This window comes from Zasmidium cellare (genome assembly GCF_010093935.1).
Source record: "Zasmidium cellare ATCC 36951 unplaced genomic scaffold M409scaffold_6, whole genome shotgun sequence".
NCBI lineage: Eukaryota > Fungi > Ascomycota > Dothideomycetes > Mycosphaerellales > Mycosphaerellaceae > Zasmidium > Zasmidium cellare.
In genome coordinates, this window is record NW_022986950.1 from 315441 (window position 1) to 339022 (window position 23582).

At 51.8% G+C, this 23582-nt stretch overlaps 10 protein-coding genes across 10 annotated transcripts; 5 read left to right on the forward strand and 5 right to left on the reverse strand.

The window, feature by feature from the left end:
* Positions 1-55: 55 nt before the first annotated feature.
* M409DRAFT_51105 (uncharacterized protein) lies at positions 56-1217 on the forward strand (the record flags this gene model as incomplete). Its single annotated transcript, XM_033811714.1, has 4 exons — positions 56-340; positions 400-550; positions 597-845; positions 895-1217. The coding sequence occupies 4 exons, from the start codon at positions 56-58 to the stop codon at positions 1215-1217; spliced, it is 1008 nt and encodes a 335-aa protein (XP_033671745.1).
* A 646-nt stretch (positions 1218-1863) lies between these two features.
* M409DRAFT_63897 (uncharacterized protein) lies at positions 1864-4351 on the forward strand (the record flags this gene model as incomplete). The annotated part of the gene is made up of 3 exons (XM_033815821.1): positions 1864-1931; positions 1986-3712; positions 3993-4351. The coding sequence occupies 3 exons, from the start codon at positions 1864-1866 to the stop codon at positions 4349-4351; spliced, it is 2154 nt and encodes a 717-aa protein (XP_033671746.1).
* Positions 4352-4491: 140 nt separating this feature from the next.
* M409DRAFT_63922 (uncharacterized protein) lies at positions 4492-6317 on the reverse strand (the record flags this gene model as incomplete). The annotated part of the gene is made up of 2 exons (XM_033815830.1): positions 4492-6131; positions 6284-6317. The coding sequence occupies 2 exons, from the start codon at positions 6315-6317 to the stop codon at positions 4492-4494; spliced, it is 1674 nt and encodes a 557-aa protein (XP_033671747.1).
* Positions 6318-6790: 473 nt separating this feature from the next.
* Positions 6791-8532, reverse strand: M409DRAFT_18830 (uncharacterized protein; the record flags this gene model as incomplete). The annotated part of the gene is made up of 7 exons (XM_033804667.1): positions 6791-7067; positions 7122-7476; positions 7536-7750; positions 7807-7974; positions 8030-8082; positions 8137-8232; positions 8299-8532. 7 exons carry the CDS (start codon positions 8530-8532, stop codon positions 6791-6793), a joined length of 1398 nt encoding a protein of 465 aa, XP_033671748.1.
* A 766-nt stretch (positions 8533-9298) lies between these two features.
* On the forward strand, positions 9299-10420 carry M409DRAFT_18831 (uncharacterized protein; the record flags this gene model as incomplete). The annotated part of the gene is made up of 2 exons (XM_033804668.1): positions 9299-9338; positions 9387-10420. The coding sequence occupies 2 exons, from the start codon at positions 9299-9301 to the stop codon at positions 10418-10420; spliced, it is 1074 nt and encodes a 357-aa protein (XP_033671749.1).
* Positions 10421-10890: 470 nt separating this feature from the next.
* On the reverse strand, positions 10891-13328 carry M409DRAFT_63899 (uncharacterized protein; the record flags this gene model as incomplete). The annotated part of the gene is made up of 3 exons (XM_033815822.1): positions 10891-11723; positions 12212-12915; positions 12985-13328. The coding sequence occupies 3 exons, from the start codon at positions 13326-13328 to the stop codon at positions 10891-10893; spliced, it is 1881 nt and encodes a 626-aa protein (XP_033671750.1).
* Positions 13329-13900: 572 nt separating this feature from the next.
* On the forward strand, positions 13901-14707 carry M409DRAFT_63900 (uncharacterized protein; the record flags this gene model as incomplete). Its single annotated transcript, XM_033815823.1, has 1 exon — positions 13901-14707. The coding sequence occupies one exon, from the start codon at positions 13901-13903 to the stop codon at positions 14705-14707; it is 807 nt and encodes a 268-aa protein (XP_033671751.1).
* A 429-nt stretch (positions 14708-15136) lies between these two features.
* M409DRAFT_18835 (uncharacterized protein) lies at positions 15137-17387 on the forward strand (the record flags this gene model as incomplete). The annotated part of the gene is made up of 5 exons (XM_033804669.1): positions 15137-15220; positions 15300-15718; positions 15780-16217; positions 16275-16537; positions 16594-17387. The coding sequence occupies 5 exons, from the start codon at positions 15137-15139 to the stop codon at positions 17385-17387; spliced, it is 1998 nt and encodes a 665-aa protein (XP_033671752.1).
* A 227-nt stretch (positions 17388-17614) lies between these two features.
* M409DRAFT_63901 (uncharacterized protein) lies at positions 17615-18752 on the reverse strand (the record flags this gene model as incomplete). The annotated part of the gene is made up of 2 exons (XM_033815824.1): positions 17615-18519; positions 18587-18752. 2 exons carry the CDS (start codon positions 18750-18752, stop codon positions 17615-17617), a joined length of 1071 nt encoding a protein of 356 aa, XP_033671753.1.
* A 402-nt stretch (positions 18753-19154) lies between these two features.
* M409DRAFT_63923 (uncharacterized protein) lies at positions 19155-23009 on the reverse strand (the record flags this gene model as incomplete). The annotated part of the gene is made up of 3 exons (XM_033815831.1): positions 19155-21254; positions 21393-22622; positions 22656-23009. The coding sequence occupies 3 exons, from the start codon at positions 23007-23009 to the stop codon at positions 19155-19157; spliced, it is 3684 nt and encodes a 1227-aa protein (XP_033671754.1).
* Positions 23010-23582: the final 573 nt, after the last annotated feature.

Genomic DNA, 23582 nt, shown 5'->3' on the forward strand with positions numbered 1-23582 from the left:
CTCACGTAACGCCACTCCAGAATGCCAATGAAACGATCTCACTTCCTACCTTGCCATGGCCAACTCGCTCGTCTTGGTGACTGGTGCAACCGGCCACTTGGGCTTCAAAGTCTTGCTTCTCGCTCTGAAAGAAGGATATGAAGTCAAAGCCGCGATCCGCAAGGCAGAGCAAGAGTTGAGAATTACCAGGGTCAAGTCTATACAGCCTTACCTCAAGAATTTGACCTTCGTCGTGGTGCCTGATATCACGGCAAAGGATGCTTATGTCAACGCCGTGAAATCGGTAGACTATGTCATTCATTGCGCTTCTCCCATTGCCAGCAATGCAAATAATCAAGGGGTTCGTATATGAAGAGCCAAATTATTGTCTTTAGGGCCACCTCTGAGTTGATGTGACAGGAAACGTGGTCGCACCTCTTCTACGACCCTGCTATTCAAGGAACCATTAGCATGCTCGAAGCGGCGACAAAATCATCATCTGTGAAGCGGGTCGTCATAACCTCCAGCATATTCGTCCTCGAGGGCTGGAACACAGGAAAGACAGCAGGGGGTAAGACAAATGATCCCTGGTAGACTCACATAAGAACAATCAATAGCCCTCGACATCATCCCAGCCCCGTCAAAGTCCAATGCAGACAATTCTGTCAGCCGTGTTGAGGCATACGCATTGTCGAAAATTTTCGCGCATCACGCTGCCAAGGAATTCTTCGAAGCCCACCGACCTTCTTTCGGCTTGATACGCATTACATCCGGCTACGTTCAAGGCGCAAACGAACTCAACGAGTCGACCACAGACGCTCGAAATGGCTCCAACAACGCACTCATGCATTGCTCTTGGAGAAACGGTGCCAAGTGCAAAGCTCACGGGGCAAGTCTTTCTCGACGATGTTGCAGGAGCCCACGTCGCTAGCTTGTCTCCAGGTGTGAAAGCCAGCGGAGCTCATACGAACTTCATAGTTGCGGGCAACGGTGGAAGAGGCATTCCATGGGACGAGTTTGGGACCGAGATTCGGGAACGCTTTCCTGAGGACGTTGCTTATGGAAGGTTAAACCCCGTGGCTGGACAGGAGAGCCTGCTCACCTCGTTTGATGTGAGATCTAGTGAGGAGGCGTTGGGCTTCCGCTTCGCAGGGAAGAAAGAGATGGTGGAGAGCCTTGTTGGCCAGTATCTCAAGCTGCTGGACTCAGTGCAGGGAACCCGTCGACGACAGTTATGACCCAAGCGAACAGTCCATAATGTCCAAAACGAGACACTGGCCTAGCGTCTTTGACAAGAGCATCAGGCTGACCTAGAACTCCAGTCCAAAGCGTCCACCCTCTGCACAATATCGGTCTGTGAACAGATCCATGATCCATGTCGCTGCATTTGCTTTTTTAAACCACCCGTTTACACCGGCGCTGACCAATCAGTACCACCATTTAGTCATTCACATGAAACGTCTCGGCCTCTTGTTGACCGAATATGACTTTTACGTCAATGTCAGTGTCTGTCTCCTCTTAGCATATCGAAAGACTCATGGCGCTCATATAAGTACTAACCTTCATGATCGCCTGCGTTAAATATAGAACTAGCCTAAACAAGTAGTATCTGGCGACCCACTACTCGTATAGCAGGCTGTCTGATTCGCTGCGAGCTCGGAAGGCTTTCCGTTTTCCCGCCGGGACTTTGAGACGTGCAACGGGAGTCTGACACCCGACGTCATCTCCAAAGCTTTTCAGGTCTCCTTTGCAGAGGTCGGAGACATCAACATCAGCACCACTCTCCAAGGAAGCCGGGGGCTGCGAGTGCTGTCGTTCAGTCGTCCTCAGAGCCTACGGCGGGCAGATCCGGCATGAGATTGAACTAGGGCAGGGGGCCACACCATGACGATCCCGGTTGTACGGAAGAGAGCGAAGAAGCCGAAGGTGAAGACCGGCTGCCTAACCTGCAGGTGAGAACCCCTCTGAGCGCACGTATAGTGGCGTCTAACTAGCTGTGTCCTTAGAGCTCGTCATTTGAAGTGCGACGAGGGTCGCCCGGCCTGCCGAAGATGCGTGAACTCGGGCAAGGAGTGTGTGGGCTTACCCAGTCTTAAGCCGCCTAACCCAAGCCTAATTCTCCCGAAGAAGAATGTCCAGGATCTGTGCCATGACCTGATAGTGAGGCCGTCAATCGCAGCCCTCAATGTTTCCGACCACGATGCCAATGCCTACGACTTCTTCCGGCGACATACTTTCAAGATCTTGCCCGGAAGCTCATGGAATCTCTCGTGGGAACGTCTGGCACTTCAGGCAGGCGACCACGAGCCGTCTGTCACTCATGCTGCTATTGCCCTTGGGTCTATACATAGAGCTATGGGATCCGATGAAGGCGCCATGATAGATTCCAACCAGTATGACTTGGCGCTGCTGCAATACAGCAAAGCCATGCGCCGTCTGCAGACATACCTGAAGACAAGTGGGGACAACTGGTCGGATGCGAGCGTCGAAGTCGTACTACTCACATCGCTCCTGTTCTTCTGCTTTGAACTTCTGCATAACGAATCCGCGCTAGCTACGGTACACCTACGGAACGGCCTGCGGATACTGTATGAGCGAACCCAAAAGCGTGAACAACTCTCTACCTCAAAGTCCTTGGCGGGCACGCAGGGTCGGATGAGGCGGAGCGTTCGAATGCAGGCGACGCCTCGGAGCAACATGGATGTTCTGATGCAAGCATTCGTGCGCTTGGGAGGCGACCTGACCACCTCGGGAGAGGAAGGCCCATATCTATCGCCAATCTACGACGAGAAGGTACCATCCACGTTCTTATCAATTGATGAAGCCATGGTCAGCCTCGACGGAATCGCGACTTCAGCTCATGAGTTATGCCACGACATTGTTTCGCTCACCTCCAAATACTTGACGCTGGAGCGCGAGGACTTTTGGGCAATGGACGAAGATATGCGCAACTGTCTTTCGAGTGCCTACTCTCGGTCTATCAACATCGGTACAGCCTATGAGACACGTCTTCAAAAGCTCAAAGATCAACTGCGTCAGTGGAAAGCTGCTTGCGAGTGGCTTTCTATGTCGGAACAGCGGCCGTCTGGCTACCTACTGTGCCAGATTCAGTTCTTCTATGTCTGGTTCATTGTCATGAGTCGACGTGACGCTAGCGAGATGCTAGTTGATCGCTTCAGTGGCGAGTTTGATCACATTGTCAAGCTGGCAGAGCAATACGTGGCACTACACAGCGATGGCCTTCCCGATCACGAATCAGCAGACTCAAAGCCAAATCCAAGTGAGAGTGCTGGGCCTCGACCGCTTGGTCGCATCGGCCACCTCTTCACGGTTGGCACCGATGTTGTGCCCTGCATTGGAATGATTGCCTTCAAATCACGAGATACTGCAATCAGACGCCGATGTCTGAACCTCCTCAAGGCCATCAACCTTCAAGGTGTAATGGACAGCGGCTATCTTGCTGCCTTCATCCACATAGCCGCAGATTTTGAAGAAGATCGTGCCAGAGCTATAACGGGCAAACCTCCTGGCGTTGACTTGCTCTGCTCCGATGTCCCAGAAGCAGCGCGTCTGATTGAGATTGAACTGTCGCCTGTGAACTTCAAAACTGAAAGGCCTGGTGCCGGCAAAGCGAATGTCGGACGAATGGTCTATGTCGAGCGCCGCCCAGGCCTCAACGACTTGCAGATTGGCCAGGAAGTGTTCACTGTGGAAAGAGTAGAGTGGGCGACCGGTATGTGTTGGGTAGCTTGTGCCCTTCCATCGTATTCAACTAATCGCATTGGGTGGCAGGATCCAACGGGCCAGGCGGGTTTTTGACTCCAGAACAAGAGAGCACCAATGCCCAAGCAAGCGGCCTGGCCGACTTGAAGAAAGCAGAGGGCAATCCTTCTATTCTGGCGAATTTTGCAACGTCAAAACCAATCAAGTCTGAAAACCAGACCATACATGGTAATACATACTTACACCTCGAGACTAAGATACCGGCGTACCTGTACTAATAGCATATCCAGATGCAAAGACCAACTTCAGTGGCAACAAACTCGGCAACGCCAAGTATCTCAACCACCGCAAACTCGCAGGTTTCAGGGACGGACCATCTTTTACTGAACTGCTGATGTTCACACATCGAAGCACGGGAACGTTTGGCGGCGGTCAAGAGATTAAGATACAGGACGCCACAGACGAGGCCGCGAATGGAGAAGTCAGCTACACCCTCAATTTAGCCCACAGAGGACGCAAATCGAGCTCACAGGAATCGGATATGCCGGCCATGACCATCGATCCGTCCTCCAGATCGCTCAAGGCAATTAAAATGGTTCGAAGACAGCGGCAAGCTGTGTCTGTCACGGAGATTACGGGAGCAACTTGATAGCAAGATCAATCGCAGTGCTCGTGGAGAGTACGATTTCAGGGACGCACACCGGCAGAAGTATTCAAAGAAGATATGGACAGTGCTCTATACATACGCGCCAGACCGAGCACTGTTACTCAGACCGACTTTCCAACTTGCTAGACTTTTATCTGCTCGGCTACAGCAGGAGAGTTCCAGAACTCGCACCGCCGTGTTAGATGCTCGTAGCTATTCACACTGCGAAGGCCCGAGTTAGGACCACCGATAACACGAACGTTCGCCGCTTCCTCGCGTGGACAGCATCGCTGTTCCTTACCAGGCCAGTCAGGAAGGGTCCCATTGACCCCTGAGACTCGGCCACGATCCGCAAATGCTGCCCAGCTACCGCTCATGAGACTTGAGATGGTATCATCAGACGAGGATGAGACTTCTGCATATCGTGTCGAAGCCTGGTTGAAGACGAAGGGGATGTCGCTGAAGTGCGGAACGCCGTAGTAGGAAGCGTTTTCTGCTCTGAGAATTGGTGTGAAGACAGTTTGGTTCAGGGCGAAGAGATAGTTGGCAGTCGAACATCTCGAAAATCTGCTGTTTGCTTGGACCATAAGGAGGCTGGGGCATGTGTGTTCCGAGTCTCGCGACATCTGGCTCGCACGGAAGTACTGAGTCGAGATGTTTGAGGAGGCGTCTTGTTCAAATTCTGTGACAGGATACAGACGAAGAGCCTGGTCAACTGAAGAATTTGCCAAGCCTATCGACGACACCAAGAAGGCGGCAACATCCTGATCGGTCTTAATGGTCGTCGGCGTGAAGAATGAACCGTCGTTCTCGTCCCAGCCAGTCACAATGTCGATATTGTGCGCAAATTGACCAGAGTTCAGCAGTCGTGAAGGACTATCCGGGATGAAAGGCGATGGCGATGTCGGTATGTACACATCGAGGCCCAGCTGCGCAGCACTAAACTCATACATGACGGTAGTGTTGAGCAAGGACGAGAGAGGAAGTGCCCGGAGACAAGCCAGCTCCTCCTCGCTTGTGGCCGCCGTGCAATTCGTCAAGCGAATCACGGCAGCGGTGTTGACAGCAGAGGTGTTGCCTGCAATTGAGTCAGCAGTTGGAGCACCGGACTGCATGATCGCCCTCTGGAACGGTGGTCTCTCGACATCCCCTCCAAACGCAGTGATATGAAGTCCAACATTCGTCGCGCCATCGCTTTCACCAAAGATGGTCACTCGATTTGGATCTCCCCCAAAAGCAAAGATGTTCTCCTGAAACCAGTCAAGCGCAAGTCTCTGGTCCAGAAGCCCAACATTGAGGGAGTTGGAGGCGTTCAAAGCAGGCGAAGCTGCGAAGCCGAAGATGCCCACACGATAGTTCATTGCTGCGTAGAGCACTGGAAAGCCCTTCTCTGCAGCAGAGGAGACCAGATTGGTGGGATCATAAGCGGAATCATAGATCTGGCCTACGGTGTCGCCTCCGCCGTATATGTACACCATCACCGGCAGCTTTGCATCTTGAGTCGTTCCCACTGGTCTATCCACCCTCAGGGTCAAGCAGTCTTCGGAGATGTTCGTCACGTTGTCGAAAAGTGGAATGCCGCCCAGAGGGACCTTTTGTTGTGGGCATGCAGCGCCGGGCTTGTTGACGTCGTAAAAACTATTTGGCTGGTACGTGTATGAGCGAGGAGGTGCGAATCGAGCCTGGTCGCTGGTATCTGAGCCGAATTTGATGTTCAGGAACGACTCGACTTTGCCGGAACTCGAGCCTTTGAAGGTGACATTCGCTGGCTGGGCCAGATGGACTGTTGGGACAGCCAATGCTCTTGTGTCAACCAGATGTGAATCAATTGCTGCTGCCAACGCCGTTGCGGCAAAACTCAGTACGTTTAAGGGGTATCTCGCGTGCATGGTAGATCGTGGTTTTGAGTGGCCAATGTGAATGAATCGAGCTGACACAGTGCGGCCGTCAAGACTTTATGTCGCGACATTGTCGACTTAATCCCACTGAAACTCGATTTTTTCATCTCTCGCGCTGCATACCAGATTGATGCAAGCGTGCAATACGAGTTGTTACTTAGGCAACCACGATCTGTTCAGCTCATGGACCCTTAGCCAGCTAGGGGCATAAGAGAAATGTACTACGATGGATGACGAAGTGAAGCGGCTGAACACTGACCCACTCCAATACAGTTATAGTTGCGCCGACCTCGCATTTCACCCTCAACTAGTGCCCCGTCGGGGGTTGCCAAGCCTGATTCTGGTGCCTAACGTGGAACTAACATGAAGCTTCCAACTGGTTGCGTAAGGCTGCTCGTTTAGAATGCCATCGAATCAAATTTCGGCACGTCAACGAGACTTCAGTGCATATGCTCTTGCTTCGCAGTACAGAGCCCATGACGCGGACATGGCCGAACTTCTTCAAGACGTTTCGGCTTATACCAAAGCCGGTTTTATCGTCGCCTCAGACGAAGTGGTAGAAGTCCGGATGTTCGTTTCCTAGCTCCTCAATGCTCAGCAGTCGCATTTGCTGCGCAGCCTCCGAGTCCATGGCCTCCCTCTTCTTCCTGTTTGCTCGCTTCAGCCTGAACACGATTACCACGCAGGCGGACAGTCCTACAACTGCCGAGCCCAGGGCAAAGCCGTTGCCACGGTAATATGTTGGCGGATCGCTGTAGATCTGCGTAGCAGCGATGGAGAATGCTTGGGCTATCATGCAAACAATTGCGTACGTGCCAGCTCTGCACTTTCAATAAGCTACTCGGTCTTCTGCAAGAGCACAAGGATATACTGACCTCCTGGTGAAACCCGCATAGTTGTTAAGAATCCAGCTGAATGTTAGCACAACAGAAGGATAGGTGCCGGCACCGATCAGAAAGGTTGCTGCGAAGGACAGGCGGTGATTCTTGCTAACGAGAAGGATAAGCCAGCCCAATACAAGCCATGCGAACGATCCGATCATGAAGTAGCCTCGACGTTTAAGACGATCCGAGAAGAGAGCCATCAGAAGCGTCGAAACCGCGGCAACGGCATAGACTGGAATTGTGAGGAGTTGCGAGTTGAGCGTCGAGAAGCCTAGCGTTCGAAGAATAACGGGCAAGAATGTGCTGAAAGATGCCAGGCTGATGTTCGAGCACGAAAATACGACCGCTTCCGTGCTATCAGCTTTCGTTCCCAACATGGCTATTGCATGCGGTAAAACAACTCACCGAACAGGTAAAAGTTCCAGTCTCGGAATATCTTGGGAAGATCACCCCAGCGAATCTTCGAATGCGGCTCGTTGAATGCTTCGCGTGTTCTCTTGACAGCTAGTTCTTTCTCCGCGGCAGTGAAGAACATTCGGGCTTTCTCTGGTGCTGGGGGCAACAGAAGCAGGATAACAAGACCCCAGCCAATGGAGATGCAACCCTCTATGATGAATAGCCTGCAAATGGGTATCAGCATTGCTGCAGGGAGATAGGTGTGAAGCATTAATCATACCATCTCCAGGAAGCAAGGCCGTCTTTCCCATCGAGATTCTTCTCAATGGCGTAGGCGATGAGTCCGTTGAAAGCCCCTGCTGCAGAGCTAGAACAGAATGTGATGGACGCCCGCCCAACTCCCAGTCGAAGCCCGAGAACGGTGGCATAGTATTTGGCAGTACAAATGCTAATTCAACGTGTCAGCAAAAGTCAGAAAGTACGTACGCGGGCATTGTACTGACAGAGTATTGAACAGCCCCCAGATCACAAGTCCAAGGGCAAGTTGGACTTGCGGCTGCACTATTTTAAGGCTGAGATTGCCAGGTAACTGGAAGATAATTTAGGTCACATAGAACATGGACGCTGCGGTACTGAGTTGCTGCGCCGACATTTTCAAATCCTGCGTCATGCCGGCAACCGCAGCATTGCCAACGTCTGAGCGATCCTAGCCACACAAAGCAGTCAGCCTCATTCAAATTATCTTCGTTGTGACTGACGTGGCTGCACATACCAGGAAATCCAGCAGGTATGCCACGAATATGAGCGGGGGAATGATAAGATCAGCTTTGAGCAGCAGCCTGCGCTCTAGCTTCGCATCCTCAGGTGTCCTCTCAACATGTTCCTGCACTCTGCCCTCCTCGTCGGATTTCTTTAGAGTCCGTGAGCCCGCAACATCTTCGAGCATCTCGACAGCATCTTTGTTGCTGTCAGTTCGGCGCACTGGCTGAACCGCCTCGATCGACATTGTGCTGGATTTCTTTGCGCACGGAAAGGAACGCTAGAGAAGACAGCGAATGTATGAGGCTGGACTTATCAGACGTAATGGCTTGTGGGAAATCCGGGGAAGAGCATTGGGCCTGTCGATCACAATGCGTACGCGGCTTTAGACAGTTGATTGCGTTGACCCCGAATTTCGGCCAGGCTGCGCAGAGCCTTGCCCATTTGTGGATTCTGCAGTCGTCGCGATCGAATAGACAACCGGAACCGACCAGCGACAAAGTAGCCTTGTATTCATTCGACAGGCTCCCGATATCTTGGGTAGTCCGGTCGATTGGATACATTTCCTGACCCTTTGCCGTTATAGTCACCGTAGAGAAGAAGCTGTATAGATCTCGTGACAGATGGAAAAGACCCATGCATCGATTGGGGCCAGCCTCGTAAATCAGTATTCCCCCAGCCAATTTTGCGCACACATGCAAAGTATTGGGGCCCACTCACTATCAACAAGACCGTGTGCGACTTGTGCGAGTTTCGGCGACGATGGTGATTCACTCGGCCCGGATTTCGCACCGTCGATCACGATGAATCTGGTTGTATCGTATTCGCCGAAGAGGACTGTGTTTCCGGGGCGCAATCGCCTGTGGTCAGGGATGTAGTTACTCAATCCAGACTATGGAGATGCTAAAGTCAGGAGACGGCTTGCCAATAGATAAACCTCACTGACCTTTTACATATAAGCTCCTCGAGCTACATAATCTGACTCCGAGCAAATCTCTCCAGGACTGTCAAAGATGGCCGACAAAACGTTGACACACGGCATGCTCGATGGAGGTATACACTATCTTTACTAGACCTCAATGCACCGCTAATGTCTCGCAGCATGGATGCCGCAAGATGCAGAGACAAACAAGGATAGGTGGATGCACCGACTGACATCCGCTGAAGTTGATGGTCTCGACCACGCTCTTCGAACAACCCAATCACGAGGACATACGGCCTGCGATACAATGACCAAGGAAGATTTTCCTCTCAACACGGCCATGGTCGAAGTCTTAAAACAATTGCTTGACCACGTCGAGAACGACATGGGAATGTTCGTGATTCGCGGCATTCCAGTCGAGAGGTACAGCAAGGCTGAACTGAGAATGCTCTACTGGGGTATCGGCCTCCATCTTGGGACAGCTGTGACGCAGAGCGGCAAGGGCGATCTCCTCGGCGACGTCAAGAACTTCGGACAGAAGACGACACCAAACGCAAACACTGGGAGAGTCTATATGCTCAATGTCGGCTTGTCGTTTCACTCGGACAGCTCGGACATCGTATCTTTGATCGTCCTTCGCACTGCTCCGGAAGGCGGCCGCAGCATGATCTGCAGCTCCATTGCTGTACGCAACGAGATTGCGAGGCGCCGGCCTGATCTGCTGAAGGTCCTGTACGAGGACTTTTACTGGAGCTGGAAAGGAAGCGGACCTCCTGGATTTCCGAAATGGTATAAACAACCAGTGTTCACTGAGCACAATGGCAAATTCTCTGCGCGCCAGGTTCCGCCCCACATTGAATCTGCGCAGGACTTCCCTGAGGTTCCACGACTTGCTGAGAAGCAGAGGGAAGCTTTTAACTTTGTTGACAAGGTCGCGAACGAGGAGCATATGCACTTCGGAATGATGTTCGAGCCTGGTGGCATCCAGTTCTTGAACAACCATATCACATTCCACGCTCGTACTGAGTTTACAGATGGCGACACCGAAGACACCAAGAGACATCTGCTACGAATGTGGCTCGCGCCAAAGAATAGCAGGCAACTCAGCCCATCTTGCGGCTTCTTCGCGGACAAGACAGCTGGTGTTGTGCGTGGCGGCTTCCCAGGTGCAACAGAAACTCTGCTGTACGAGACACCAGCTGTTGACTTGTGATGTGATTGATCAGAATGCCAGTAATCATTCATTGATGCTTCCGATGCGCAGTATACTCGATCAATTGGATTAAACAAATAGATCAAGACGTCGCGATGTCTTCCACGCCTGCGAGTAATTTCACAGCTCGATCAGAAAACACAATTCCATGAGTTTCAGAGCACTGAATGCGGCTCACTGTCACTGGAAAATCATTTCCTCTCATCCAACACAAGAAAAAAAATCGCTTTTTTCGAATCGGCGGATGCTAGCGTTGCTTTAATACAGCTTTCAGGGGCTTCTAGTCGAGTAAGACATTAGCTTGGGTGCAGCATGAGACTAAAATTATAGCCCAAAGATACAACGTTATACTTATAACCTAGCTAAGATTCGAAGGGGACAATGTCAGCATGCCTTTGGCTCGTATGAGGACTAGAGGTACATTCTCCTATAAGATGAAAACACAGTGTCCATCTTCTGGCTTCCGCACTTTACAGCTTTGCCAAAGTTGCCCGTAAGTCTTCCGATAATGGAAGAAGCATAAGCGGTAGATACATCTGCGACCCATGAACATCATCCTCAAAATAGCCACCACTTGCAGCCGGAAGTCCTCTTCTGCGTCTAGGGACCGTCGCTTTGAACGCCAGTGCGGGATCGAAGAAGCCGCTCCAGATGATCTCGTCCACTTCCAGGCCATATAGGTCTGCGATGACAGACGCCGAAAGAATACCGGACGACTTGATCACATCATACACGTCGCGTCGGTCGAACATGATGTCAAATGTGATCTCATAAGGTCCTGCATTCTTCGAGCGCAAGACTTTAGCCGCTTCACCCAGCGTCTTCGCGTCTTGCCATCGAGACTCAGGTGTCGGTACCGAAGGCATTTTGCCGTTACTGCGCGTTGTTGAGCCATTCTTCGATGTACTGTTTTCGGTATAGCCGCGCCATTTGGGAATGTTGTCGCCATACTTCATCTCAACCAGCTTGAATGGAAACAGCGAAACATCTTCTTCCGGCTCCAGATCCATCAAGTGATATACACAGAACTCGGAACAAGGCCCGGTGTCGATCTCGTTGACACCGCCGACACCAAATCCGAAACTGCCACTCGTAGCCTTCTGCCCTGGATAGCTCGCATGGATAGTCCAGGTTCTCGCAGCGGCCACAATCCCCCGTGCAAGTTCTTGCGTCTGGGCACGGCTCTCACCTACGAGGTAAACATCGCCAGAAGCATTGCCATTGCTGTCTCGTCCATAGATATGCCAATCCAGATCCCAAGTACCCTCAGCCAGGCTCGCCTTCATCTGTGACTTTACCAAGTCTTTCACTCAGAGTGATCTCGGTCAACTCAATCACAATCGATATCGAATTGAATTGATTCATTAACTCAACTCGATCCGGCCTGTAAATTGATTGACGTTGATCAACTAATAGCTGGAATTAGTCAATACTCGACTAATATTGATTGAGATTGATCGAGACAGCCGTTACTGCCTATTTAGGCAGCCGTTATGCTCCTAAACCCCTAAGGGCGGCCGTGCACACGTGTTTTAGCGTGTTTTAGCGTGGCATAACGGCTACATCCCTCAATGCTCAGCAATCACATTCGATCAATCAGTTGCAACTAGTTGCAATGTGAGCGAATCAGCGAGCAATTCAATCAGATCAGTGCCTCAGATTGATCTGATTGAGTTGATTCATAACACTGTTCACTCTTTCTAGGTAGGAGTCGATCTGGCTGATCAGGATCGCTTTTTAAAGTCAGTTAAAGTGCAAAACAACCCAAAAAATCGGCACAGTGGAACTCACGATCTCGAATGAAGCCGGTGTAGATGGCGCGATAGCCTTTGTTACGAGCACCCTCCAATTTGACTTGGTATGGCTTGCCACCCCCGGCAGAGGTTCGGAACACGCTGCCTGACACGTGCACACTCACACCATCGCTGTTGTCAACGAAAGTTGTCTGAGTGACATCCAGGTACCTGCCAGGGCCGAAGAGCAGATCCGGACGGCTCTTCTCGTAGAGGCTGTGTGCTGCTACTGACAGTGCTGTGCATCGTGCAGTCGGACTTGTAGGACGGACGTCGAAGCTACCATCTTCGAAAATGGTGGCGACAGCTCCAATGCTCTTGGGTACTGCACAAAGTCCGCCACACTCCAAGATCTTTCCCGCATGCATCATAGCTCCTTGGACTCGAGCCACATGTTCTTGACCGAGTCGTTCGTAGTCCGGTTGTAGTTTTCGAATACATTCATTGGCAAAAGCTACGTAGGGCGACGGGTCGTACGCCCTGCCGGCGAGGATTACATCGTAGTCTGGATGTTGATCGATTGCGGCAAGATACGGCTCATGTCCCATTTGAGCGACAATGGTGGGACAGCCATCTATGTCTCGCTGCTCGAGCTGTGGGACGCCCGTGCCGCATGGACTGATGGCTCCTGCAGTAAGGCGCTCGGCGATCAATCTCTTGTCGATGCCAGCAAAAATCTGGACTACTTTCAGGTCGTACGCACTATCCAAATTGTTACATTTTAGCATCTTCTGTTGGTAATCGGCTTGATACTGTATTCATTGCACTTACTTTTCCCAGCTCAGCTCGTCAAGGATACCTGTCAGCTCTTCCACATGCTCATCAATGCCCGCGCCACCTGCAGACCCTATCAAGAGGGGAGTCTTATATTTCTTGACCCCTTCGAGCAGTCGTCCAAGGTCTCTCTTGTATGCGGCTTGTGGGCAGGTCATATCACCGGTTGCCAACTTTCGAGGTCCGCTGTCCGTCGAACCGGAGTCACATATTATGGCAGTTGGAACGTCAGAGCCTGCAGTGAGTGCCGACAAAGTCTCGTGCATTTCTTCGACACTGAAGCCGTATCCTATCATGCCAATAGGCGTGAAGATCTGGCATACTTTCCGTGGTGCTGTCATGATTGCGGTAAACCGAAAAAAAGAAGAAGAATATCTTATTGTACGTTTCCAGATGTACCTTTATACATTGATCATCAATCATATGGATATGAGTGAGCGTGTTGTCGTTGTGCTATGCATCGTGGTTCGGCATGCCGAGAGCCTGGTCTCGACTATGGTCCGAATTTCGGCCCCCCGCCCCTGACTGTGAGCGATGATCGGCAAGACGAGCGATATAGGGTGAGGGGTTTCTGCACGGAATCATTCCTCTCCGCATTCGAGATGCAACATCGCCAATTGCTAATGTATGGTGAAACATTCCTCTTAGGAATTCAATCCGCGACGGAGGGGTATGACCAGCACTCACAAGGCTTCGGCGAGGCTACGTGGAGGAGCGATTAGCAATTCTCTCGCCCCGAAGCCGGACATCAGTTGGTTCAAAGCTCCATCTTTCAATATTTTAAGCTTGTCACTGTATTATTGGGTGATATACAGGCCACAGCAGCATTGGAGACGAGCTGCCTATAATCCCGAAGGGAGGGCATATTTATTCGCTAGCCGCGATCAAGGACCTTTCTGTCCACTTGGGCAAGATGAACGGAAGCGCATATATGCAAGGGCACGGCGAGTCAGTACTGGCTTCGCATCGTACTCGCTCGGCCGAGAAACAAGCCGATTACCTCTTGCCAAAGATCACAGCTACCAGCCGTATACTGGACGTGGGATGCGGACCCGGGACCATCACTTGCGATTTCGCAAGAATCGCATCCCAAGGACAAGTCTTCGGCGTCGACTATAGTGAGGCGGCCTTGGGATCAGCTCAGAATGAGGCAAGAGATCGAAGCATTACGAATATTACGTTCCAGACTGGAACAGCCCACAGCCTGCCATTCGATGATGAGACTTTCGACATTGTGCACTGCCACGCCGTTCTAGTCCACATTCCAGATGTTCCTACAGCATTGAGAGAGATGCGTCGAGTATGCAAGACAGGTGGCTACGTCGCTGCCGGGGAACCAGATTGGGGGACTTGCATCATACATCCTCACGACGCTCGCCTACAACGCTGGATCGAAGTTCATCGCGAGCTGAAACGACGGGAGAATGTCGAGCCAAATTGTGGAAGACACTTGGCGACATGGGCGTTGGAAGCCGGGTTTGATCAGGACAAGGTCAATGTTGACTGTGACGTTCTGCGGTACTTTGGCACCGAGCAGGTGAGGTGGTGGGGACAGCTCTACTCGAAGAGAATGCCGACGGAAGTTGGGGAGAGGGCCATCAAGTATGGAGTTGCGACGGCGGAAGAGGTCGAGCAGTTTGCCACGGCATACCTTCAATGGAGCCAAATGAAAGGTGCTCTGTGGGCCATGACTCGAATGAAGTTCTTGGGCGAGAAATAACTCAACTTCGCTGGAGAGCTATAGAGAGAATTCGAATCGGCTTTTGGTAATCCACAGAGGACTCAGCACGGCGAGCTATTGAGAATGCCCAAAATCGTGTCAATGCAGATATCCTTGTTTTAATGACGTATCGGACGGGGATATCTTCACAACTCTCCGCCCATCCTCGATAATAACAAGTTCCATGGCGGACAGTGCCCCGAGAGCATTATTACCTGCGGTATTATGTCCTGAAGGAGGATGTGCTGGGGTGTTGACGAGCGAGGACGGCTCTGCTGAATACGGACTTAACAAGCCGAGAACGCAGCTTCCTGGGGCAACAAAAAGGAGGAGGCGCCCCGAATTTCGGGTTCAATCAGGCTTGTCCGGAGCTCTGAACACCGCTTCTCCAACAGAGCATCCTTGATCTGTGCTACTGCCAACATTGCGATGGACCCAGACGCCGAGTCATCGCAGCACTCCGTTTCTCGCGTTCCCGAGCGTGCCAATGGAAAGTCTCGACGCTTTGCCTGCGTGAGATGCCGCCAGTCAAAGGTGCCTGCCCAACCTTCTGGTCACCTCACGTTCGCTCTGAGTTGACTATTAGTCACAGATTCGGTGTGACAACGATCAGAGCGGCCAGCCTTGCCGACGCTGTGCGGCTCAAGGATTTCTGTGTGACTACGACGCTGACTACAAACGTGTGAGCAAGAAGAGGAAGATTCAGGAGCTTGTCAACGAGGTACAACTACTTCGAGCTACTGTTGGAACCAATGGTACTCCTGGTCCGTCGCCCTCGCGGACATCTCTTCAGTCTTCTGAGCGACGACATGTTGGCTTTGCTCAACAACACTATGGCTCGCCACGCCCTTCTCCAAACGATGTTATCGACCAGATGCCCTCGCCTATCCTACCTCCCTCTTCGCCCGCTGCACCGCCTGCATGGGAGCAAGATAGCTACATCACACCGCTCGATCGTGTTCTTGGTAATGTCGCCATGTCAGGAACTGAGAGCACTCGTCTCTTCGCGAAGTGAGTTTTGATAAGCTACAATCTTGTATCGAGGGTTCCCGCGTGGCCTGACACACACCAGATTCTTTGAGATGCAACATCCATTCATAGACCTTCAAGATGCGCATGATTTCCCCGATCGAACGTACGCCCAATCACCACTCCTATTCTGGGCCATCATCGCTGTAGCAAGCCGGCATGACAGCCTGAACTCTACGTTGCAAGTGACGTTGGCTCCAGCTGTCACCGAATTACTATGGACGACATTCGCACGACCTCCACACTCAGTTGGCGACATACAAGGTATGCTGTTGCTTTGTCTGTGGCCGTTTCCAGCACCGTCCATGAGCAGCGACTTTCGCTTTCCTCTCGTTGCCGCTACAAGAAGTGCAGCTATGCAAATCGGATTACACTCTCTGGATAACATGCGAGACTTCTCGCACTTGAAGCACGGGGCAAGAAATATAGACAGGCTCAAAGCTGCAAAGACATGGGCGGCGTGTGTTGTTGCTGTGGAGAGGTGAGATGCTGGTCACGTATCTACTTTTGTTTCAATTTCCACTAAACCTTCTGACAGTGTCACCGGCTTCATTGGGCAGCCATCGGTTATTCGAGACGAAGTGACTTCGGATCAAATCTTGAGTATAGCCATTGGGGCCGGTCTTCCATCTCAACTCGATCATCTGTTCCAGATCTTCGTATTCAGCAATCGTGTGCATCGCCTTATGGCATCTGTCAGCAGAGAGACAGGAGATGTCCACAGTGAGAGAGCAGTGATTCTCAGATTGATGGAGAGAGACTTCAAGACTCTATGGTCAAACTTGGACGACAGACTTTCCGGTCAGTGGTCTTTTCTGCTCGGAGATATATTTCTTCACGGACTGACTTGGTTCCAGCTAAAGCAAGGGTGATGCTGACCTTCGCTGGTCTTCAAATGCGTGTGTACTACTTCTTCGAAAGACGCACATCTGCTGGTCGACGTCTGGGCATCCTACGAGCGTATCAGCTTGCTCTGCTGCTGGTCAGCCTGCTCAAAGAAGTCGACGGATCTACAGGTTCGCTCCGTTACGCACCGGTCATCTATCAAGACGCCATCATATTTGCCTCAATCTTCCTTCTGAAGGTGATGAAAAGCAGCTACTCCGAGGATGTCGATGTGGCGGCTGGCGACTCGGCTCTCGATGTCTGCATGGTGAAACTACGCGAGTGTGTCTCGACGACGGGTGATTATCGATCGAAAGTGCACAAAATGCTGTCTCAGCTCCGAACAATGGATTACACCTCGAGAGATGCCGGTGACAGAGAGCCTCACCTGAAACTCCGGACTCGCCTCTCCGGTAGCTTAGTTCATGACTTCCTGTGGATGTGGCGCGAGGAGTTTGGAGGCCATATCAGCAAGAGAGCTACACCAGAGAGGGAGTTTGACGCTTCTACCAGTACCAAAGAAGCTACTGAGGGCACACAACTAGCCGATCCCCAGCAGCAGCTCGACGATTCTGGTCAGCCTGATTTCAGCCAACAGTATCCAACCCCACAATACCCAGTCCTGAGCGGTAGCGACTACACAGAAAGCAACGAGGACTACCTGTTCGCGGAGATCTTTGGAAGAGGAGGACTAGATCCTTCAAGCCTTGCAACTCAACGGGCTGATGTAGACTGGTTTTACCAGGCCGACTCGCTGACGCTGTGATGCATGTCGACGTTGCTCCTCCTTGATTTTTGTCGAAGAGCCATGGCTAAGAATAAGAACATACCACAAAAAGAGAAAGCCTGAGCGGAAGCTATATCAAACTAATTCGATGAATGAGCAATTATCGACAAAGAACGTGACCAAGAGCAGCCGGTATAGAATGACAGCTGGAAGAGTGTCTCATTGGCGGTTGCTATTGCCGCTCGAAATGGAGAAGACAAGAACAACTACAAATCCCCATCCACCCCAACAGCCTCACAACTAACCTCCCACAACCTCCTCTCCCCCTCCTCATCAAAAGCATGCCCCGCATAAGCCGCCGTATACTCAAAAACCTCGTCGTCGCTCGCCAAAGGACTCTCCCCAACATCCCCCAAATACCTGCCCCCATTCGCCACATCCTCAAACCGTCCACTCACAGCCGCCCACACCGTTGTCGCGGCCCCTTGCTCGGGGGTCTTATTAACCTTCTGGATCCTCTCCATAGACTCCTTCGTGAACCCCGCGGAGTCCTCCTCGGTCATGTATCGCGTCAGCTGGGAGCCTTCGAAGATTCCGCCGGGGTGGACTGCGAGGCCGAGGAGGCCCTGCGAGCTGTAGCGGCGCGTGAGTTCGGTGGTCATGAAGATGTTGGCGAGTTTGGATTGGCCGTAGGCAGGGAATTTCTGGTACGAGCGGGTCTGCCAGTTGAGGTCGGAGAAGGAGATTTGGGAGAGGAAGTGGGCGGTTGAGGAGACGTTGATGATGCGGGAGGGGCGGTGCGTGGTTTGGTGGGCTTTGAGTAGGAGTGGGCGGAGGAGTTGGAAGAGGAGGAAGTGCGCGAAGTGGTTCACGCCCATGTGCGTTTCGAAGCCGTCTTTCGTGGTGCCGTGGGGGACTCCGCCGACGCCTGCGTTGTTGATCAGGAGGTGGAGACTATCGGTTTTCGACTTGATCGTGGTCGCCGCGGACCGCACGCTCTCCAGAGAATCCAGGTGCAGTTCGATGGGGACAGGTCTTGGAAACCCCTTCTCTTTCGAAGGAGACTTCTGCACGATCTCCTCAATGACATCCTCCATCTTCGACAAGTCCCTCGCCGTCAGGTACAGAGCTGCACCAGTCTCATACAGAGCCGCAGCGGTCGTCTTGCCGACTATGATAAATGTCAGCTGTGCACTGCTCTTATCGATACAAGTCTCCTCCAGTCGTTGAGAACCTACTCCCACCCGAGCATCCCGTAATCAGCACACTCTGCCCTCTCAGCGAACCCAAAGCATTGCAGTCCGCGACGACCTGCAAAGCAGTCGGTCGCTCATCCTTTCCCCCATTCAACAACGCCTCGTGCACAGCCAAATATGGTCTGTAAGGAGACACCGGAGAAGCCATTGCCGTTGAGACCAATAAAGGTTGTCTCTTGGCTACATGTCTTTGCCTACATTTCTTAGATCAAACATATAGCTCAACCCGGGATGTAGTTCATCCGTATGTTTTGGAGATAGGTGTTTAATGCCGGCGACAAAGTTGGCCGATGTCATGACTATTTAGCAATCGTGGCTACCTCGTCCGAAAAAAACAGTTGCTATGCCCGATTCTGCAAATGGTCTGCCATTTTCTGAAGGAACCGCGCCTCAGGGTTCCGGCAGCTTGCTGTGACAACTCCATAGAGATGCAGGACAGATAAAAGTACAGATGACTCGCCCATGCAACATGCAAGCAGCCGAAATCTGTACGCCCTTTACCGCAAACGATGCAAATGCGTACTGTACACCCACTTCAACCCAGCGGTTCTCACTTCGACCCATACATCCACGCCATGTAATCGTCAAGATCATCAATCTTCTCCCTCTCCTTCGGCAATGGCTGATCAACCCGCACGATATCCTTGCCAGCCTCGAGAACATCGATCTTCTTTCTGAAAGCTCTGCCTTCCGCAGCCATCTGCTTTAAGTACTTGATGAATGAGTTTTCTTTTCGCGGCTCGCCATCAGATTCCGGATCGGCACCGTCTTCATCATCCCGTTCCGTAAGGGCGTATTTGCGACGTGCACGGCAGTCTTCGTACATCGCCCATTCGTGCTCTGTGATTTCGTAGTCTTTGATGATATAATCGATTTCCCATTTATCTCCTCGTTTGAGGTTGGTCGGTCGATCATTTGGTACCGTTTCGTCGTTGACCTTTGATTGAACAATCACGGTGGCGTAGAAAAGAGGCTTCAGGTTGGCATCAGACTTGGTAGAGGAAATTGAACCGAGAAAGCTGACGTCGGCGTCGGAATTCGTCGAAGAGAGGCTTAGGGTGCTGTCAGTTCCTGTGTCTGTTGCCTTCGAAGTCTTTGCCAATGGTGCAGCATCAGTGGGCTCGCCGCTCTTTCCCATGACATTGCGCTCAAACTCCTGCACCTTCGCTTTCTGGGAGTTCTGAATGCGATCTATGTCATCTTCTGACATGGGCTCAGCAAATACATGTAACGCAGTTGGTGATCCATTGCTCTTCTGCGATGGCGTCTCGAAATGGAACCGAAGTGATTGTCCAGGGAATTTCTCAGTCGCCTTGTTGAAGAGCTCGTTCATGACCTCCAGGCTAGCCTTGAATTCTTGGTCTCCCAGGCAAGTATCCGCTTGCCCGTGCAGCGCAAGATCCATTTCCTGCATGGGGATGTACTGAAAGCCGAAGATGCGCTTAACGTTGTGGTACGCGACAAAGATGCCGTTCATGCGACCCATGCGCGCTTGCAGCATGTATTTGAGCATTGTGGCACGTATCATGTCAAAATACTCTCGCTCGTATGAACCCCATTTGCCATGTAGGCCGAAGATCTCGTAGCCGGTCATTGGCTCAAAGTCTTGAGACTGCATGCGAACGGACACAACCGCGCGAGTCTTGAGATCGAAAGTACCGCTGCCAGGGAGCCGCGGGTCGTAAGCATCGAGCTGCGATCGCATCAGGAAGTCACGCATAGTTGTGTATTGATAACTTTCCGGTGCCGTTTTTGACGCCTCTGGAACCTGACGAGGGTCACTTTTGCGATATCGCTCGTACTCGGAAGTTGGCAAGGTGAGAAGCAGTTCCATGGACTTTCCAAGCAGCATCAACACATTCGCGCCATCGTATTCTTTATCAGCATCAATCGCGTATGTGCCGTCTTTCCAGCGAAGGAAGATGGCACTGGGAGCTCGGCTGATCTCGGTGAAGTTGGCGTTGGTGCCTTTTCCAACAAAACCGTTGGTGAGCATGCTCAAGTTGATAGGACGCCAGTTCGACAGCAGAAAGTGGAAGTGCGCCAGCGAACTTGTCATGCTGGACGTCGAGCCAATGTACTTCTTGCCTTGTGCCTTGGCCAGTTCGGCGAGAGCTTGGTCTTGAGATGACGTCTTGTACTCTTTCAACGCGTCAAAGTCGAACTCCGCCACGGGCATGATCGTTTGAAGGTATGGGTCAAAGTTGTAAACACGTGATGCGGGATCCTGTAGTTGATATACGCCGGGATTGAACAGAACTCTATCCAGGCCGTATTCGAGGTAAGGCACCGGCGGCTGCGGGATGTCAAGCGGCGTGATTTCAAGGGAAGATGTCTCAATAGACTTGATCTCCGCATTTGACGGTGTTTCGTCCCGTTCCTCGGCAGGTTCTTCTTTCGCAGCTTCTGAGACAGGTGCAGATTTGGAGCTTCTGGTATGGAAGAGTCTGACAAGAGGCTTGCCATGGCTTGGGGCACTCTGCTCGCTCGATGAGGAAGTAGCAGGTGCCGAGCTCTGGGAAGTATGCAATTCCCGTTCTGTCGACTGTTCTGTGGCAGCGACAGGTTCGCGTTGCTTCCATAGACTACCAAGTCTCGAATGAGCGGGCGCACAGTTTTCGTCCTGCTCGGCCTTCACTTGCGGAGGGTCCTGGGATTGGGTAGTTGACGGTTCGAGCGCAGTCATTCCTACAGGTGACGTTAGTTTCTCACTTGATTCGACCTTTTGTGTGACCGGCTTTTGAGGTGGAGCAGAGGTTGCATCAGACGAAGATACATCCTCACTCACCGCCGACTCCGTGAGTACATCGGCTTTTTGCTCAGCTGCTAAATCAGACGACGCTTCCGACGTCCTGATGCCTTCAGTCACTGACGATTCCTCGGGTAGATTCGCCTGCTCGGGGGCTGTCTTGGGTGACTCCTCTGACGGGACAGATAATGCTCCAGACAACGGCACCTCCTCAGTCGCGGAGTCCATGGTCACCTGTGCTCCTTGCTTTTGCAAACTCTCGGGGCCATATGACAGTATCCGCCGCACACGCTCACTCACTTCACGCTCTTTCTTCTTTGCCACCCGATCTTTCGCCTGAAGAACTGCGCTTGCCACATCCGCGTCAGTGATAACCTGATCTGCACCAGCTCTCTTCCTCATATCGTCCAGAATCTTTCCAATCGACTCCGGATTTCTCGAAGAGGAATCCTGTTTGCTCGAATTGGCAATTTCATCTCCCAGTGCAGGCGGTTGCTTCAACTTCGCATTTACATAAGCTGCAATAGAGTCTTCTTTAGCAGCGGATGCTTTCTTGGGGACGACCTTCTTCGATGCTGCAGAATCATTGGCAGGCACGGTCTCCGGAGTTTGGGTAACGCCCCAGGGCTGGGTTCGCTTCTGATTCATGAGCCATCGCTGCACCAGAGTCATCGGGCGATCAAACTTGGCAGCTTGAGCTGCTTTCTCCATGGGTGATGAATCCGCATTATGCACGCTGGCGTTGGTGAGGGCGTCGTCTGACTCGGCCAGCGACTGCCATTTCGTACGTGATGGGTGGCGACTCTTGTTTCTATCATTCGCTTCCTGAGCATCTTTGGAGTGGGAAGGGGTGGGCCATGGACGACGTGTTGAGGTCGACGATATGTTCCTGATACGGAATGCTGGACGACTTATACTCGAAAGTAGCGCTGCGAATTCGTCAAATGTCCCTTCGCTCTTGTCCTGATTTACCGGATCTTGGTCCCGTTGGTCCGCTCTTTTCTTCGCTTGGCTCATCAAATCCGCAATGATCTGCGACTTTGAATCTGCCAAAGGTTGTTCAGTCGACTCTTCGACAGTCGAATCCTTCTCCGGCTCTGCGCTGGCCTTCAGATCAACCCGTTTGCGTGATGCATACAGGCCAATTTGACCCTTCAGCTGCACATGTCTGTGTGATGCCCCAATACGCCCGACTCCCAACCTCTTCGTCGGTCTCCGTAGACTCTTGTGGATTCTGCTAGCCTCTGCAGTAGCAAGTGGCTCTGTTTCCTTGAGGAGATCAATCAGCCTTTCATTTGAGACCTTCTCTTGACCACCGTCAGAGATTTCCTTGTCGAGCCTTGAGCGTAGCCCATCGATCTTGCCCTTTTTGCGGCCATGAGTGCTCTCCTTCTTCGCGGGGACCGATTTGTTGACGAACGTCTTTTCGACGGCAGAGTTCCGCGCTTTATTATTCGGTTTCGTGCTATAATCATCGCTGATGTCGTTCAAGGCGTCGAACCATGAATGGGAGGATTGTGAGGACTGATCGGTCTCGGTGCTGTTGAATCTACGTTGGTGACGGCGGCGGTCGGATGCAAGACGCTGACGTCGACAGGCCAGACAGACGTAGCCTTGACTTCTCCATGCCGGCGAATGCGCGACGTTGGCCAGCATTGGGCTGATGGGATGGAATGGGGCAGAGAAGGGTTGCCACTCGAGGTTTCCTCGAAGTCCATCTTCGAAGGGTTACTAGCGTGGCTTGGCGCGTTCTGTATGACCACTTCACCGGGTCTCAAATCTTTCGATCCTCCATCCTGTACCCCCAGAATGACAATGTTGATATGTTCGATAGCACATGGGACATTAGCTGTGTACTCGATGGGACTATATGACTTCATTTATGCTTGGACGCGGTCCATTATTCCAACACCCCTCCGAGCCCCTATCTTATATCGACCGCAAAACATTATCTCACACACCCAACTCTGATGATACGAACACTGAGGAGAAAATGGGACTGTGGCAATAAGTGACGACAAATGGAAATTCGATCGACCAAAAGCAATGGTGGTGTAGATGTCATAACAAGATGAAGGCGAGCCACGAGTGAAAAGTGATGCTACGAATGAAGATAGGTTTGAAGATAGCAGTCAGATCATAAATAGATTGTTATGTAAAGCTAACAATGAGACTAGAAGTAAATAGATTGTACGTTTACGAGTGCGGGCACAGGTGAAGCTAAGAATG